The sequence below is a fragment of the Triticum aestivum genome, chromosome 7B (assembly GCF_018294505.1).
Source record: "Triticum aestivum cultivar Chinese Spring chromosome 7B, IWGSC CS RefSeq v2.1, whole genome shotgun sequence".
Taxonomy (NCBI): domain Eukaryota; kingdom Viridiplantae; phylum Streptophyta; class Magnoliopsida; order Poales; family Poaceae; genus Triticum; species Triticum aestivum.
Window position 1 is genome coordinate 536,138,694 of NC_057813.1, and position 17,741 is coordinate 536,156,434.

Here is a 17,741-nt window from a genome sequence, read left to right on the forward strand (position 1 = left end):
CCGTTCGGCGCTGGTCATCGGTGATTTGGATCACGTCGAATACGACTACATCATCACCTAGCAAGCTTCCGCACGCGATCTACAAGTGGTATGTAGATGCAAACTCTCTCCCTAGACTCGTTGCTTAGATGAACTCATAGATGGATCTTGGTGAAACCGTAGGAAAAATTTTAATTTTCTGCAACGTTCCCCAACAGCAACATGGTTCATAATCTCAGGAAATTAGTTCATAGAAGTACACGTCCATCGTCTAAACTTAACAGCAAGGTTAACATGTAGTTGCATCAACTACACAGCAAGGTTCACATGTAGTTGCATCAACTACACAGCAATGTTCATATATGCATACTGACCACCCAAAAGCAACATGTAGCTGCATCAACTAAACAACAAGGTTCACATATGCATACAGACTACCCAAAAGCAAGGCCTTTACAAGTCTACATAGTACAATGCAACAACAAAACAACAGGGTTCACATATGCATTGTGCTCCAGAAAGCAGCACTTCATCTCACATTTTTGGCACATGAGTGCAATCAAGCTTCTTTTTGCTTTTTGTGTTCTGCGACGGAGGACATCTTTTGCTTCTTGTATTCTTTGCTGGGCTATCATGTGTAGCACAGGCGGAGCTCCTGGTAGGGCGAGGCAGGGCGCCCGCCCTACCTTGATTTTGCGCCAAACGATTTCTACAGGTACGCGTACGCTGTCGCTGTCGCTGTCTGGTTCTATACCTCGAGTCACCGTCGCTAGAAAAAGAAGAGAACGAAGAGAAACGAGTGGGCCTAGTCGCTCGTCAGATTCTGTCCATGTTATTTGGGCCCATGTAATTTGGGCCCATGAGTTCCTCCTGCTGGGCACAGTTCGCTACGCGGAACGGACAAAGCAATTGAGCCCATCCAGTTGATCAGTCGGGCGCACAAGTACACAACGCCATCTCTTTTCTTCTTAAAAAAACACACTATCTCTCTTATTGAAAAAACACACACGCTATCACCTAAAAAAACACTCTATCCCTCTTTCTCAAAAAAAGACATGCTCTTTTTTTCCTAAAAATAACCGCGCTCTCTCTCTCTGAGAAAAAAATATACACCATGCCATCACATGGAGAGCTATAAATTTCTACATTTTTATGTTGTGAATTCATGATGTAAATTTTCTGAGAATAGCTTCGCAATCTTTGATAGCATTAAAGCTTCATTATCCATATGTTTTCAGATTTATTTAAATATGCTTGCATTTTCTGTTTTATTTGAATTAGTTTAAAATCACGTAAAATTGTGAGTGTACTATTATTGTGTAAAAGCTATTTTTGATATTGCATCACATCATTTATTGGGCTTTAGAGTTCGCCCCACCTTAATTTTTTTTCGTCCTCCGCCACTGATGTGTAGCACATGTCATCTTAGATGCTTCAGGATGTGGAGAGCTTACAACAGTGGTTTGTAGCATACTTTTTGAGCTAGACTTTGCCCTTCTACCACCTCCTGTTTTCTTCTTTGTAGCACTATGTTTAGAGCAGATAATAAACAAAAATATCAGTGTTGAAATGCATTGAAATGTAGATTTAAAAATGGAAAAATTAAACCAGTATGCATTGCTTGGAGCAAAACAACAATACCTAGTAGTTTCAGCGTCTATGGCATTGGCTTCTATGTCTTCTATGTCTTGTGGTTCAACATTTTTCCTTTTCCTAACAGATTTGAGATAGAGAAATTAAGTTACACTATACAATTCATTGCATTTAAATTCTGAACATACAATTCTTTTCTAGCAATTACCTATTTCTTGGCTTGCCTTTAGGATAAAGTAGAGGACATGTCTTCATCATATGCCCAAGTTCTTTGCATTCTTTGCACTTGTGTTTTCTCTTGGACACACTCTCAAGGGCTGACTTTATCCTTTATCCTTTCATAATCACATTTGCATGTTGTAGAGAACTTACTTCTACTCCACAAATTAGAATGCCATTCATCAAGGTATGCGATGGCTGCTGGGCTGGCTTCCATAATTTTCTTCATGTGGTGATTGTGCTTGGCATGAGAATATGTGTATGCGGCTGGCCATAGATTTTCTTCAAAAACCTTGCCATGGAATTTCTTTCTGAAGTTCATTATCATATGCCTAAAGCATTCCCTATGTTCAGCAGTTGGGAATACTGTATGCACTGCTGTTTCCAACCCTTTGCACACATCTGTGCATATGACTAAGCCTTCAGGTACTGGTTCTCCTCATCTATTCCTACATGATCCTCTCCTTCATAGCCTTCATAGCCCTCTTTAGATCTCTGTTGGCTTGTCAAGTTCTCCTCGGGTATCTCATACTCATAGTGAGAATTTTGATTTAAATCATCCACTATGGGCTTGCACATTTCCTTTGCCGCAGAAGAAGGTGGGATTGGTTGAAGCAAACTGTGAGCAAACTCCTCCTCCTCGCCATTCCTGCAGAACTGGACAAGTATCTTAACAATCTTGTCTTCCTCATTGCCATCATACATGTTCACCACATCTTCATCGTTGCGAACTAGCACAAAATATTTCCTGCTACTATTCCAGCTTGAAAGCACAACACCCTCATCATTTCCCCAAGGATATTTATTTTGCAGGAGACCCAAAAGTTGATTGTAAGTAGTCTGCCTCTCTACATGGATATCCCAGCTCCAAGAAGACACGGTGCACAGTTCAGCCTTGTAATTCTTGTAAGAGCGCGCCCCATATGTCACAATCAGCTTATAAGGAGGCAAATTTGACCTGCATTAACACAAATTGGACATGAGTCAATGCGACCTATGGAAATGGTCTAGCTATGCAACTACACTACTATATTAGTATGATACAAATTAGTTTCAGTCTATGATCACATAAAAAAGCCATGCTTTTTCTTTTTCTCTCTGTGATTATTGTTACAATTGCCATGAAAAATATGTATAATGTCTTAACCTGTGTAGCTAGTTCAGAAAATAAATATAGAATAGTGGCAGGTTTGCATTGTTTGAGTAAGCCAACCACCATAGTAGCTAGCTCAGAACAATATGTATAATGTCTTAACCTGTGTAGCTAGCTCAATCAAACAAGACTATCACGGTCCACTACACTGCTAAATAGAGCCTGAATGCACACAATTATCTCAACTGTAATCACAAATTACAGCAATTTTGGACATAGAGCAGCCACACAATTAAGCACAAAAGCAATCACAGAATTAAGCTACAAAGGGAACATCAGCAAGTTGAGGAAGCAGGAAGAACTTGCCCGTCAGAGAGAGGAACGAGCAGATGGGCCGCTCCTGCCACCATGGCCGAAGTTGCGGCTCCCTCCATCCCGCGGGAGAGCGTTGCCTAGGGAGGCTGGAGAAGGAACCTCTGGAGGAGTCGCACAGGGGACTCAGGGTTGGAGACCTAGGTGGCGACGAGCGTCGGGGAGGCCAGAACCCTAGCTCGCGGCGGCCATTGGAGGCGGGGGTCGGGAAGGCGGGGGTCGGGAAGGCTGCGTCGGGGAGGCCGGAGGGGGCCTCGAGGACGCCGGAACCTTAGGTGGCAGCGGCCGAAACCCTGGATGGCGGCGGCCGGAACCCTAGGTAGTGGCGGCCATTGGAGGCGGGGGTCGAGGAGGTGGGCGTCGAGGAGGCTAGAGAGGTCGTCGGGGAGGCCAGAGGGTGCGTCACCTTGCGGTGACCGGCGGGACGGGGACGCGGCGGCCGGAGGGCTGGGTGGCGGCGGCCATGGGAGCCGCGTGTGGCAATGGGTCGGGTGCGGGATGGGGTCGGGTGTGGTGTGTGTGTGGGTGTTCTCTTTAGAAGGGAAATTGGGTTAGCTTAATTAGGACAGGTTTGGGTCACTTCCAACATGGGCCCACAAGTCAGCAGGGGCAACCAGTCTTTTTAGCAAATACTGACAGCACATTGTCTGGTCAACTTGCTAGGATAAACGGTCAACTCACGGATGCCTAACAGAATGGCGTTTGTGATAGTTGTCAAAATTTAAGAGTGGCAAAAGTGAGATGTCGAAATCTAGAGTGGCATAAGGAAAATTGGCAAAATCTAGAGTGGCAAAAACAAAATTTTCCCAAAGAAAATTGCAAAGGCTCTGACTGGCTTGGACAATGGATGAACAGATCTAACTTTTTTTGTGGCTTCTTCTTGGACAATAGGTAAGAAAATAAATCTAATCTAGGAAAAACTAGAAATTCTCACCGAGCAACCTGAAAACTGATACCACTTGATAGAGGCGGGGTGTCCCGATCTTTCGATGAGATGATTACTATTGATTTGGTGGAGACGACTTTGACAATCCGACTACGAACGTGCGAGGACGTCGCGCCTTAGCAGTCGCTAAACCAACTCCGAGAGGTTATTGCCCACGCCGGAGCACGATCAACCTGACCACGAAGGTCTATTCCTGCAAGCAATCGAAGAACAAGCAAGAATATGATTAAGCAATCTGAATATTGCGAATATGGATGAAGTATTAATAGAAGTGGGGTTTCATAAGCGGTCTTGGTCTGGTCGTTGGACACAAACGAAGTGCACGAAGTTGCAGCTATGGTTAACTTTTAACTAAATAAAACCCAAAGAAAAATCTACTAGATGGATCTACTTATATAGGAGCAAAGGGTGGCGGCCAAGAAGGTGGGAGAGCGTCCCAAGGCAGCTTAAAACCAACCCTAGGTCGTACAAGGCTCATGGGCCCAAGTGGAGGTGATGCAACACCTTTGGACTTGTTGTTTGACTCGGATTCTGCTACAGCGTCAAATTGTTTCGCCGATATCTCAATGCTCCGGACGAATTTGAAGGTGAATTAAAATGGCTTGGAAAGAGCACGAAATCTACTTTCCAACAAAAAAAGAATCACCCAATTTGGAGTCTTTATGAAAAAATTGTTGGCGTTTTGAGTCAGGTATGTCTGCGCAGTCCGAATCTGAATCCAGAACGTGAGAGACTTGGACTCTATCTTTTCTTTGGCCAAAAGTGACGTGAGAGGACATTTTGAACAAAACCCAAACTTCTCATTTTGCCTTATCTTCATATGTGGATTGTACAAATGTCCCATACACCTGCAATTAGACAAAACACAAAAGTGTGTGAAGTATTTTTGTTCTGGATAACATAAATAGATTATTGAATAGTTTGTACTAGAAATCACCTGACAAATATGCATGTATGCAATATTTTTGTCTTATCCAAGGTAGTCATGTCCTCATCATACACATATAAATCAGGTCTGCACCGCCCTTTCTCTGAGCAGAAATGCTTGTAGCGTCTCTCCTTGTTTTATTAGGAGTAAAAAAGATTAGAATAAGAAGGTGTGAACTCTTCTTGGGCTTAAAACCTCCTCTGCCATCCCTTCTCCCCCTCCCTCCTCCCCCCTCGTCCATCATAGATCCATAACAGATAACCAAGGAACATCAAGAAGTGACCGAGCATCAAGGATAGTCAAGAAGTAAAGCAAGTGCATCTAGGTATGAACATCTGTGTATATTTCTCTTATCTACAAATGTGTAATAATTATCTTATGTGGAACAACCAAATTCATCAAACACAATGATATCATGCCAACACTCTAGCTAAATTAAAGTAGTATATACTCATCTACTATTTCACATCGAGATCCATTGTGTCTAGCAAAATTCTGCCATAAATCCATCAGTTAACCACACACAGTTTTTAGGGCAAGCAGTGACAAGCAGTTTTTAGAGCAACCAGTAGACAAGCAGTTTGTAAGGCAAGCAATTTTACTCCTAAACTGTCAGATGTAGTTTTTGTACTCCATCTATACTCACTTAATCCCGTGATCATGTTCATAGTCACTTGGATTCTGTTTAATCATGTAAATTCACTTACCTACTGTATAGCATTTAATCATATTTATACTCTATCTTTGTTGTACTACCTCGATGATATATACTCCCTGTTGAAGTAATAAAAAATACATTACTCCTGCATGTTATATACTCCCATTCGACCATCCCCTAAAAACTGAATCACAATGATGTCATTGTTCTACTACAACAGAACAATTATTCCAACAGAAAAACTAATCTAACAGAACTTGTAATCAGGATGTTACAATACATAGGAATCAATTTACCATCATTTGTTCGGATGATGCAAAACATTGTGGGTATAGAAATATGCTACGGGCCATGTTACAAACAGAACAAAGTTAACATGAAGAGCCTCACCAAGGAGCGTGCGTGCAAGTGCCGACGGCAGAGACGATGGCAGGGGCAAGCTGGAGCTGGCAATGCCACGACGACGCCTCATGGGCGACTTCTTGGACATGGAACAACAGCACGCCATCGTTGACTACCTGTGCGGCAGCGGCGTCGGCTCACAGGATCCAAAATCATCTTCCACGCCCATGGCTGTTGTATCCACGGGCGGCATCTCCTCAAGGACGGCGCTGCTGCATCATTTGCCCGCGTCCTTGCTTCCTTGGCCGTCTCTGCTTGCTGCTCGTGGACACTCGTGTGCTCCCCTGATGCCGCCGGAATGGAGCCACCGCAGAGGCGGCGCCATCAGGACTGCAGCAGCCGCCTCCTGGACCGAACCCCCACTACCGCGTACCAATGGTTGGAGCAGCACGTCGCGGACGAGACCGGAGCTGATGAGGGCAGCTGGGTACAGGGAAGACGGTGGGTGGCTAGACCCAAGCTCGGGGTGGGGAAGGTGGCAGCCGAGGGTGGAATGGGACAGGGCCGGCGGCGTGAGATGTTGATCTGCTGGTGGCGCGTGTTTAGGAAGGAGGAGAGGAGGAGGCGGTCGGCACGGTGGGGAGAGGAAGGGGAGATCGATGGACGCCATCGCTGGGGAGATGAGGGGGGGAGAGTGAGCGGTTGCTAGGGGGAGAGAGTGGGTGGGGAGATGCTTTTTTTTTCTGAGCATCGGCTGGGGAGGGGTGGCCCGTTTAACTCAGCCGGACCGTGCCGTGGCGGGCCGGCCCATTTGGCTAGGTCTGTCTGTGAGGGGGAGAGATCTGGATAAGGTTGTAGGGTGAAAAAAAAACTGCAAATAAAAATATCTGTGTTAGTCCCACTTTTGGTTTTATTATATATTATACAAGTTTATATAATGCAGTATAAAATATTATTATATTTTATATGTTCCACCTTTGTTCAACATAGATAAAGAGTGATGGACTCGGATGATGTTTCAAGAGATCAACTGACATATGCACAGACGTAACGATGACAGATCGGACTGAAACACCATGAGATCTATGTATGTTATGCATGCTAATACAAAGGGTGCATTATTTTATAATTTTTTTCAGAATGTAGGAGACACAAATATGGATATTAAGTGGAGATGCACAAAAATAATCCATTGCCAGGGGCTCCGAAGCGACATTACTGCAAGGGGCCGACAATTTATCGTGCTTTTTACAACATAATGATATAGAAGCAGTGATATCTCATAAAAAAAGATGTCAATTTAAAGTTTATCGCACAAGGTATTTTTTTTCAATGCTATCATCGATCTTTCCTTCGTCATATTGCCTTCCATGTTCACTTAATTAGGCATGTTTATACTAATTGGCTCATTTTTATATCATGCCGACAAACTATGTTTGTCTCCGTAGAGATATTATAGTCATCGAATCAATCATATCTGCTTCAAGAAAACCAAATTCGTGGATATTGGAGATGCCTTGTTATCAAAATATTTACCTTTATATAACTTCAGCAAAATATTTGAGAAGCCCTAAAAAAAAAGCCATACTCACCGACCAGAGATCGCCGGTCATCTCCCCACTTCGCCGTCCACCACCCCCGCTCGATCCCTTCCCAACCAACGCATCCACTGCTCCTCCAGCCGGGCAGAGCGGAGGCGGCCGCTCGCGCGCGACGGCGGATGCCGGCCACCTCCCCTAACCCTTAACCTCCCCAGTCCCCACCTCGCCGGCCACCGCCTCCGCACGAGCTCGACGGTGCACGCCCGCCTCCTCTCCTCTTCTCTGCGGACGTCGCTCGCCGTCTCTGTTCCCTGCCGATCTCACTTCACCATCGACAACAGGCCCGCGGTTAGTGCTCTGTTTATACATTTTCTGCTAGATTTAATCTATCTACCTGCTTCGTTCTCTGTCTTGTGATGTGCCATGCCGTTTCTGTTAATTGAGTTCGAAGTCCATGTTTTTTTTTTCTCATTCTCTGTACCGCTAATGCCTTCTGAAGTCAGCAACGCAGTTAGAAGCACGCATCAACCACAATTTAATGAGTTCATAAGTAGATCCATATTGCTAGGAGTACCTTGACGAACAGGTATGATAAAGAAAAAGTAAAAAATATCCTTACTTTGAGTCCATATTCTCCATCCCATAGATTGAACCTGTGTCTATACTGAACTTGTTTGCCATTGATTGAACTCGTGTGCATTTTGCACAGTAAGTTCCATATCAAAGGTTCCGCAAGATCTCACTCACAAGTCACAAATCACTGCTGAGGGATTATCCTTGTTTATCCAAGGCCAGAGTTGACGCCCATATTGACGTGACCAACTTGCTGAACATGTTCCTTATTTATACGGGCAATGAGGGTTTTGTCGATGAGTTTGCTTAGTACTACCTCCGTAACTACATATAAGACGTTTTTGCAGTTCAAATTGATGACACGGGCAATAGTAACTAGTGAATGCCTCATGGATAATATGATGTTATTACTGTTCTTTTTAATATTAGTTTCCTGTTTTCTCAGTCTTGCAATCAGAGTCGGGCTTATACAGCAGAAATGTTTTGAACTTAGGTCGTTGAATGGTCTTTGTGAACACAGATCGATATATGCTGTAGGATAGATGACACAGTTTGTTTTAACCCGAGATGCATGCCTAAGGTTATTGCAAGTGGTAGCTACGTACTGTGAGAATACTGCTATTTCCTGACTAGAGTTAAATTTGTGCATTGCTGTTATACGCTTGGTAGGAAGAAATGATATCTAATATGTTGTGCTAGGTTTTTATCTGTATTCCAGCATATAAGGTTTGCATGTAGATATGATGTTAATTTCTCTCCTTTCATCCCCTTATGTCATTTGCCTTCCATCCCTTTGCTGAACATTTATACATCACCGCCTAAGCAAACAGTCATCTTTCCAACACACTTAACTAAGAACACATGTCGTTATATCTTTCATCTTTCGAGAGCACTTGACAATGGTTCATATAGCATTGTCTTTACCAAATCCATGGTTTCCTGAACATGAGAACTTTCTTAAACACCATGCCTATCAAAGTATTCCGATCTAAAAGGTCCACACAAAATTTTATGGAACTGGAGGTCGAACTCAACATATAAATGCAAGTTATAATCATGTTTTTTTACCATTCGCATCGATATACTGATGCATTATATGATGTCTAATGCTTTCATACAACAATATATTGTTTAAGTGGAAACCATGATACTTCGTCCACTCGTTAAGGAATTCTACATATAAATACTTGAAATTGTACCTTCATTTTTTCCCTACTACTTATGGTAGAAGTATTGCAGAAAATTTAGCGATTGAAGCTGCATATTCTTGACTTTGAAATGTAATAAGCACTATTATTTTATTTTCTACCGATTGTGTACCCGAGATTTGGGACTAAAATCATAAGCGGAAGGACTGAGTTGAATGTTGAAAGTTGTTACGAGAATCCCAAATCTCCACTCTGCTAAATCTGCAAATCCGTGATCCGATGGGGTTTCCAGGTCGAGTGAAAAGCGTTCGGCAGTCAAACTCTGGCTCCAATCAGTAGGCTGGGCTGACAAGTGACAACCCATTTAGCACTGATGCCAGCCCGTTCGCGTGGAGAAGCTGGCCAAGGTCAGCGTAGTCGATTCGGGATGAGCTTGGGAACAGAGGAGAGGCTGGCGGGCACCGATGGAGAGGACCACCCCGTCATTGTGATGCTCGGCTGGGGAAATAGAGGTGTCCGGGAGGCTTAGGGCGAAGCGCTGGATCGATTTTGTGGGTTTACAAGAAGGCACATGTGGTAGGTGGGGGTTGGTGACAACGGGTGGATCCGAGGGTCACCCGTCGGAGAGGGAGGACGGTAGTGGTGCTGGGCTGTGCTGGCGTGAGTGTCGCTCTTCCTTGCACGCATTGGCGAGCTAGGGGCGGTTCAGCCGTGGGTGAGAACTTGGCTTCGGGGCACGTCAGGTGCAGGATGGCTGGAGGTCCGAAGAGAAGCTTGTGGCGGCGAGCTCGGAGCTTAGGCGGCGGGTTCGATCATCCGCCCATCCTCTCACGTCGGCAGCTGTTCCTCTTCGTTTCCCAAAAGACGAAGGGCACCGACGAGGAAACCGACAAGAGTTGTACGGGCATTTTTTGTGCCGCTTTGAGGCCGCTTTGAGAAAGAAAGCAGAGAACAGGCACCGAACCGGTACGCTGTTACTTGGCGGTGTCAGCACTTCGTAATCTTTTCAACTCCACTGAAAACGATTCCCTGGATCCAGGTAAATGTTGCTCCGCATTTTTACTCTGTGGCACTGTTGAAACAATTCCCTGGATCCGGGAAAACGTTTGGTCGGGCTCCACCGAGTAGGCTGAGCACGGAGCTAGAGAACATCCGAAGAGGCCCTTATGGTTTATAATACAAGTATTATGCCATTGTTTCTATTTGTTCTACTTCTACATGTTCATTCAGTTGGTTCTTACATGCAGAAAGGAACTCCTGATGAGCTTCACTGAAAAATCTTTATAAATCCTTTCTTGGTCATATACAACAACAACAACAACAAAGCCTTTAGTCCCAAACAAGTTGGGGTAGGCTAGAGGTGAAACCCATAAGATCTCGCAACCAACTCATGGCTCTGGCACATGGATAGCAAGCTTCCACGCACCCCTGCCCATAGCTAGCTCTTTGGTGATACTCCAATCCTTCAGGTCTCTCTTAACGGACTCCTCCCATGTCAAATTCGGTCTACCCCGCCCTCTCTTGACATTCTCCGCACGCTTTAGCTGTCCGCTATGCACTGGAGCTTCTGGAGGCCTGTGTTGAATATGCCCAAACCATCTCAGACGATGTTGGACAAGCTTCTCTTCAATTGGTGCTACCCCAACTCTATCTCGTATATCATCATTCCGGACTCGATCCTTCCTCGTGTGGCCACACATCCATCTCAACATACGCATCTCCGCCACACCTAACTGTTGAACATGTCGCCTTTTAGTCGGCCAACACTCAGCGCCATACAACATTGCGGGTCGAACCGCCGTCCTGTAGAACTTGCCGTTTAGCTTTTGTGGCACTCTCTTGTCACAGAGAATGTCAGAAGCTTGGCGTCACTTCATCCATCCGGCTTTGATTTGATGGTTCACATCTTCATCAATACCCCCATCCTCCTGCAGCATTGACCCCAAATACCGAAAGGTGTCCTTCTGAGGTACCACCCGGCCATCAAGGCTAACCTCCTCCTCCTCACACCTAGTAGTACTGAAACCGCACATCATGTACTCGGTTTTAGTTCTACTAAGCCTAAACCCTTTCGATTCCAAGGTTTGTCTCCATAACTCTAACTTCATATTTACCCCCGTCTGACTATCGTCAACTAGCACCACATCATCCGCAAAGAGCATACACCATGGGATATCTCCTTGTATATCCCTTCCGACCTCATCCATCACTGATGCAAAAAGATAAGGGCTCAAAGCTGACCCCTGATGCAGTCCTATCTTAATCGGGAAGTCATCAGTGTCGACATCACTTGTTCGAACACTTGTCACAACATTATCGTACATGTCCTTGATGAGGGTAATGTACTTTGCTGGGACTTTGTGTTTCTCCAAGGCCCACCACATGACATTCCGTGGTATCTTATCATAGGCCTTCTCCAAGTCAATGAACACCATATGCAAGTCCTTTTGCTCCCTATATCTCTCTATAAGTTGTCATACCAAGAAAATGGCTTCCATGGTCGACCTCCCAGTCCCAGGCATGAAACCAAATTGATTTTTGGTCACGCTTGTCATTCTTCTTAAGCGGTGCTCAATGACTCTCTCCCATAGCTTCATTGTATGGCTCATCAGCTTAATTCCACGGTAATTAGTACAACTCTGAACATCCCCCTTGTTCTTGAAGATTGGTACTAATATACTCCGTCTCCATTCTTCTGGCATCTTGTTTGCCTGAAAAAGGAGGTTGAAAAGCTTGGTTAGCCATACTATCGCTATGTGCCCAAGACCTTTCCACACCTCAATGGGGATACAATCAGGGCCCATCGCCTTGCCTCCTTTCATCCTTTTTAAAGCCTCCTTGACCTTAGACTCCTGGATTCGCCGCACAAAACGCATGCTGGTCTTATCAAAGGAGTCGTCCAGTTCAATGGTAGAACTCTCATTCTCCCCATTGAACAGCTTAATCTCCTCGTCCTTCACCAAGAGTTGGCCTGCTTCGTCCTTGATGCATTTGACTTGGCCAATATCCCTCGTCTTCCTCTCTCGGATCTTGGCCATCTTATAGATGTCCCTTTCGCCTTCCTTCGTGCCTAAGCGTTGGTAGAGGTCCTCAGATGCCTGACCCCTTGCTTCACCAATAGCTCGCTTTGCGGCCTTCTTCGCCATCTTGTACTTCTCTATGTTGTCTGCACTCCTATCCAGCTATAGGCGTCTGAAGCAATCTTTCTTCTCTTTAATCGCCTTCTGGACATCATCATTCCACCATCAGGTATCCTTATCTTCTCCTTCCCCTGGACACTCCAAACTCCTCCGAGGCCACCTTACGAATGCAAGTCGCCATCTTCATCCACACATTGTCCGCATCCCCTCCTTCCTCCCAAGGGCCCTCCTTAATGACCCTCTCCTTGAACGCCTGAGCTACCTCCCCCTTGAGCTTCCACCACTTCGTTCTAGCGACTTTGGCACGCTTATCCCGCTGGACACGAATCCGAAAGCGGAAGTCAGTAACCACCAGCTTATGCTGGGGTACAACACTCTTTCCAGGTATCACCTTACAGTCTATCTTCTCTTCTCGAGAGGATGAAATCAATCTGGCTAGAGTGTTGGCCACTACTAAAAGTCACCAGATGTGATTCTCTCTTTCTAAAGAGGGTGTTAGCTACAATCATGTTGTAGGCTACAGCAAAGCTTAAGACATCTTCTCCTTGATTCCTGATGCCATAGCCAAAGCCCACATGCGCCCCTTCAAAACCTGTGTTAGATGTACCCACGTGGCCATTGAGGTCTCCTCCTATGAAGAGCTTCTCACCAATCGGTACACTCCTAACCATGTCTTCCAGGCCATCCCAGAACTCCCTCTTGGTGTTCTCATTGTGGCCTACTTGCGGGGCATACGCGCTGATAACATTGAGAACCAAGTCCTCAACTACCAGCTTGACCAGGATAATCCGGTCCCCACGTCTCTTGACGTCTACCACTCCATACTTGAGGCTCTTGTTGATCAAGATGCCTACGCCATTTCTGTTTGCAGCCGTCCCCGTGTACCACAGCTTGAAGCCGGTATCCTCCACCTCCTTCGCCTTCTGTCCTCTCCATTTGGTTTCTTGGACGCAAAGGATATCAATACCTCTCCTCACCGCTGCATCAACTAGTTCCCAAAGCTTCCCTGTCAGAGACCCTATGTTTCCAGCTACCTAAGCGAATCCTCCTAGGCTCGGCTAGCTTCCTTACCCTTCGCACTCGTCGAGTCAAATGCGAAGACCCTTGCTCATTTTCCACTACATTCGGGCGCCGATGTAGCGCACCACTAAGGATGCGACGACCCGATCCTCGCTCACTTGCCACCGTATCCGGATCAAGATACGACGCGCCACCTTGGGGGTGATGGCCCGGCCCTTGCCCATTTTCCACCACACCCGGGTTCCGATGTAGCGCGTCGCTAAGAGGGTTACGCCCCAACGAAAATCTTTTGGGTTTCATCTCCATAAGAGTGGCTGAGTTTTTACGTTGGCTCGCCAAGCCTATCACAACCCTCCTCCTTTACCTGGGCTTGGGACCGGCTATGTTGAGACAACATAGGCGGAGTTCTTTCTTGGTCATATACTGAAGAAAAATCTCTATAAATCCTTTCTTGATCATATAATGAAGAAAAATCTTGTTAAACGGTTTCTTGGTCATTTAATGAAATTTGAGTTCTTACCTGAGGGTGTTTGCACATGAAATGCCTAATGTCCATTATCAAGCATTACCATAGCATATTTTAGATAGCCTCCTATCTGGAGGACTTCAATTTTATGAACCATGTCATTTTCTGGAAAGGAAAGCCTTACACAACCAATACAAACTGTGGCTCCACCAGATCCAAATGCTCCTCTTTGGAACATGCTCGAGAATATTGCATTAACACCTGAAGATAGGATGGCAGTAGGGATGCACCTTTGCAAGCCAGAGTTTCAAGTTCATTGTAGCTTCCTTATAAGCATGGGTGAGGATTACATCTCATGTTGGGTGTTGAATCATTTATCCGGTGATGATCCTGCTGATGGCCGTACGGATGATCCTATTGATGACCATACTGATGATCCTACTCATGGTCGTACTGATGATCCTGCTAATCTTTAAGTGATTGTTGATTACAAAAGATAAGTACATGGTTGACGGAGTTTCCTTTTGGTGGACTTCTGGTTATGTGATTGATGCACTATTGTGTTCAAACAATCTAAAGTACTGATCTGGTAGGAAATGTGACTTTTGGACATGTTAGCGGTTAACAATTTAAGTACTGATCTGTGCAATATCTTCAAGGTATGATGTAAACTGAGACCTGAAATGTAATGATAATTGGATCTGGTTATGTTTTGTCTTATCTGATTATTAATTCACTCCTGTAATACATGACCAACAAGTGGTGAGTGTAACCCAGGGAAAAAAAATGAACCAAACACTGCGTGGAGCTTCTATCCACACAGGCATATCTTCAGGACATCAACCAAACACGGCCTAGGATTCTTTGTGTGCCTGCCTGGCCAATTTATTAAGCACGCTCAGGTTACTCTCAGGCACGTTGCTCAGGGTAGCAATCAAACAGCCCCTAAGTGATTCATGCAGCCTATATTGGCGAAAATAGCTACTTCTCAGTTTCTTTCTGAGAATGGCATTTCTCTGTTTTCTTCATCCTTTGGTGATGATTTCATATTTCGTGGTTTCATATTAGTCATTTCTCAGCTGTTCTGTCTTATCTTGTATAACTTTGGTCATTTTTTGTACTTGTACTCACTGTATGTGTTTCCAATGCTGATACTGCAGTATGGCGGCCAGACGCAACATTCCTTATTCTGTTCTTCCTACGGAGGACAGGGATGAGGACAATATTGACCGTCGGTTCACATACACCCCAAAATCCTTGAGGAGGATCCCGTGGAAGTCGATTGCCCTAGCATTATTCCTCCTCTTCCTGGGAAGCTCTCTTCTGTTCCTTTCGTATTTTATATTCACAGGTCACATGGAGGGTGATAGCACTCAGGTGTATGGTCTATTGTTCCTGGGTATCCTTGCCTTTCTTCCTGGTATGTCAATTATACAACTATATCACTTCAGTTTCCATATTGTGATTGATATGCCAATGTTTCATCTTCCAGGGTGAATATTGTCTTATTCAAATTATTCGATAAATATTCCTATAAAAACAATGGCCACTTTCATATGCTTCCTGTAAAAACTTCCTACGTAAACAATGGCCACTTGCACCACTGGAGCAATTAAGCATGGTGCAGTTTTTTCTCTTCTCATTACATATGTATATACTTTCCATAAAAATAGGACCCCTTTAGCTGGCGACCGTTCGCCAGCTAGGGGTGGCATTTGCGAACTGCCGGGGTGGCAGTTTTAGTGTCTTTGGGGATGGCATTTGTTTAATTTTAGTGCAGTTTTCATCCAAAAACTGCCACCGTCAGATCTTGATCGAGTGGCGTGTGGGGCGTTCGCTGGGGGTGTTCCTGGCGACCATTCGCCAGGTAACATTACCATAAAAATAATGTGTCCACTTGCATTACTGGAGTATGTAAGACAAGTTTTACTGTTGATATATAACTGTAACTGGTATAGGCTCTTCCATTTTAGACGAAACAGGCCTGTTTTCGCATCTCAATTATTATGCTGAAAACAGAACTTTTCCCATTCTTCTGCATCTCTACTGTTACGCTGGAAACAAATTATCTCGCTCTTAAGCATCTCATCTATAAACTGTTCCTCTTTCCAAACGAGTATATAATTCTTACGTGTACATATTTACATTGCTTATGCAGGATTTTATGAGACCCGAGTTGCATACTATTCATGGAGAGGAGCGCCAGGGTATACCTTTGCGTCCATTCCAGATTATTAGCCTTTGATTGTAACTCATCGACTGGCCAGTAAATATATTGAACAGCAAAAACAAAAATATGAAGCTTCATCGCGAATGGAATGAGCACGTGTTGTTATGTTAGTACTACAAATAGTCAACATGTATGTGAAGCCACCTTCTGCTGACTCTATTGTCACATAACGATGTTGTTTCGTGAGGCAGGCAAGACGTGCTGCAGTGCTAAAGCTGCTCCCTTGTGCTTTGGTTGCTTGTTCATTGCTACGTAGATTGGTTTTTGGAGTTACTTGAGATATGATTATATAGCATGTTAATCTACAAATATATTCTTAGGGCTTTGTTCTGTTTTGCTTGCTGAAGTATATATTACCCCATACTTTATCTGTGGTCTCTGTCAATTGCATTATCGTTTTTGTACTTTCTTTCAATCGCTGACATTGCAAAGGGACGCTGTGGTTTGGCTTCAGTTTAACTGGCGGTGTCACGATGCAATCTTCGGACAATCTAACGTGTCCCGGCTACTCCTTCGGTGCTACGACTCTTTGTCATGGGAAATTTCCCTGCAGAGAGAATTTGAGCAGCTGGCTGGCCGCACCTTCCATCTCGTCAAGTTGTACTCCCTCTGTAAACTAATATAAGAGTGTTTAGATCACTAAAATAGTAATCTAGATGCTCTTATATTAGTTTACGGAGGGAGTACACTGTTACGCCATGTGCTAACCACGGCGGGACCATCAAGTTCAACAGCTCATTTCGACAGGGACACGCACACATGGTTAAACTAAATTATCAGTACTGATGCGATCACTTTCAAGTACCTACTTACTACATTCCTCGAAACAAACAGACAAAAAATCAACTCTAAAGGTTTCTTTCTCAAGCCGCTGCATTGACGGTTGGGCACATGGTAAACTGGGAATCAAGCTAACAACTGACGACCTGCTGATAATGCGGCTCGCTCTCTGTCGTGGTCGTCTTTGATGGCTCAGCATGGCGAGAATGGTCGAAAAGATGGACTTCTCCAGGAAAAACGATCTGCAAATTGCAACCGTGTCAACGCTCATTTGGAAAAAAGACCATAGCATGGAAGAAAAATGACGCCTCTTTCGCTAAAAAGAAAAGAAAATGATGCCTCGAAGACAAGTGCATAACCAGCTGCATCCACCGGCCACTGTTCACCGTGGAGTACGTATCTCTATTCTACCCCTACATGGGTGATTTTTTTTTTTGCGGATTTCCACATGGGTGATTTTGTGCACATGGATCGCCCAATGTCACTATCATCAAATCAAAAATTTATAATAGTCCCGGATCTGATCTTCCCGACCTTCGGTAATAAGTGCGCCAATCGCTGCTGTCCTTGATCGACAGATCGCCTCACGGTTCAGTTTTTAAAATTCGTGACGCCGGCGGTATAGCCGCCACCATCCACCCATCAAAGCACCAGCAGCAGAAGTAAAGGACACCGTGCGTGGCACGTCGTCGCAGGCAGAATCCAATCTATCA

The 17,741-nt window shown here is 44.7% G+C and overlaps 2 protein-coding genes across 6 annotated transcripts; one reads left to right on the forward strand and one right to left on the reverse strand.

The window, feature by feature from the left end:
- Positions 1-1,297: 1,297 nt before the first annotated feature.
- On the reverse strand, positions 1,298-6,852 carry LOC123159834 (uncharacterized). 5 transcript variants are annotated; one of them, XR_006479885.1, is made up of 6 exons: positions 6,179-6,852; positions 4,849-5,261; positions 4,199-4,395; positions 1,781-2,749; positions 1,621-1,692; positions 1,298-1,506 (listed from the first exon to the last, which is right to left on the reverse strand). XR_006479885.1 is itself a non-coding variant. In XM_044577649.1 (2 exons), the coding sequence occupies exons 1-2, from the start codon at positions 3,316-3,318 to the stop codon at positions 2,206-2,208; spliced, it is 612 nt and encodes a 203-aa protein (XP_044433584.1). In that variant the 5' UTR covers positions 3,319-4,169; the 3' UTR covers positions 1,780-2,205. The 5 variants fall into 5 exon arrangements, 1 of the variants encoding a protein (XP_044433584.1); XR_006479884.1 differs by having other exon boundaries at positions 4,191-4,395; positions 4,849-5,348; XR_006479883.1 differs by having other exon boundaries at positions 4,191-4,395; positions 4,849-5,362.
- Positions 6,853-7,694: 842 nt separating this feature from the next.
- LOC123159836 (transmembrane protein 230) lies at positions 7,695-16,594 on the forward strand. Its single transcript, XM_044577652.1, has 3 exons — positions 7,695-8,019; positions 15,179-15,438; positions 16,177-16,594. The coding sequence occupies exons 2-3, from the start codon at positions 15,180-15,182 to the stop codon at positions 16,254-16,256; spliced, it is 339 nt and encodes a 112-aa protein (XP_044433587.1). The 5' UTR covers positions 7,695-8,019; position 15,179; the 3' UTR covers positions 16,257-16,594.
- Positions 16,595-17,741: the final 1,147 nt, after the last annotated feature.

Coding starts and splice junctions, on each gene's coding strand:
- LOC123159834 (XM_044577649.1), bottom strand. CDS start 3,318: ATGGAGGGAGCCGCAACTTCGGCCATGGTGGCAGGAGCGGCCCATCTG. Junction 2,750..3,250: donor CTCGTTCCTCTCTCTGACGG/GCAAGTTCTTCC, acceptor GTGTTAATGCAG/GTCAAATTTGCCTCCTTATA.
- LOC123159836 (XM_044577652.1), top strand. CDS start 15,180: ATGGCGGCCAGACGCAACATTCCTTATTCTGTTCTTCCTACGGAGGAC. Junction 15,439..16,176: donor TATCCTTGCCTTTCTTCCTG/GTATGTCAATTA, acceptor TTGCTTATGCAG/GATTTTATGAGACCCGAGTT.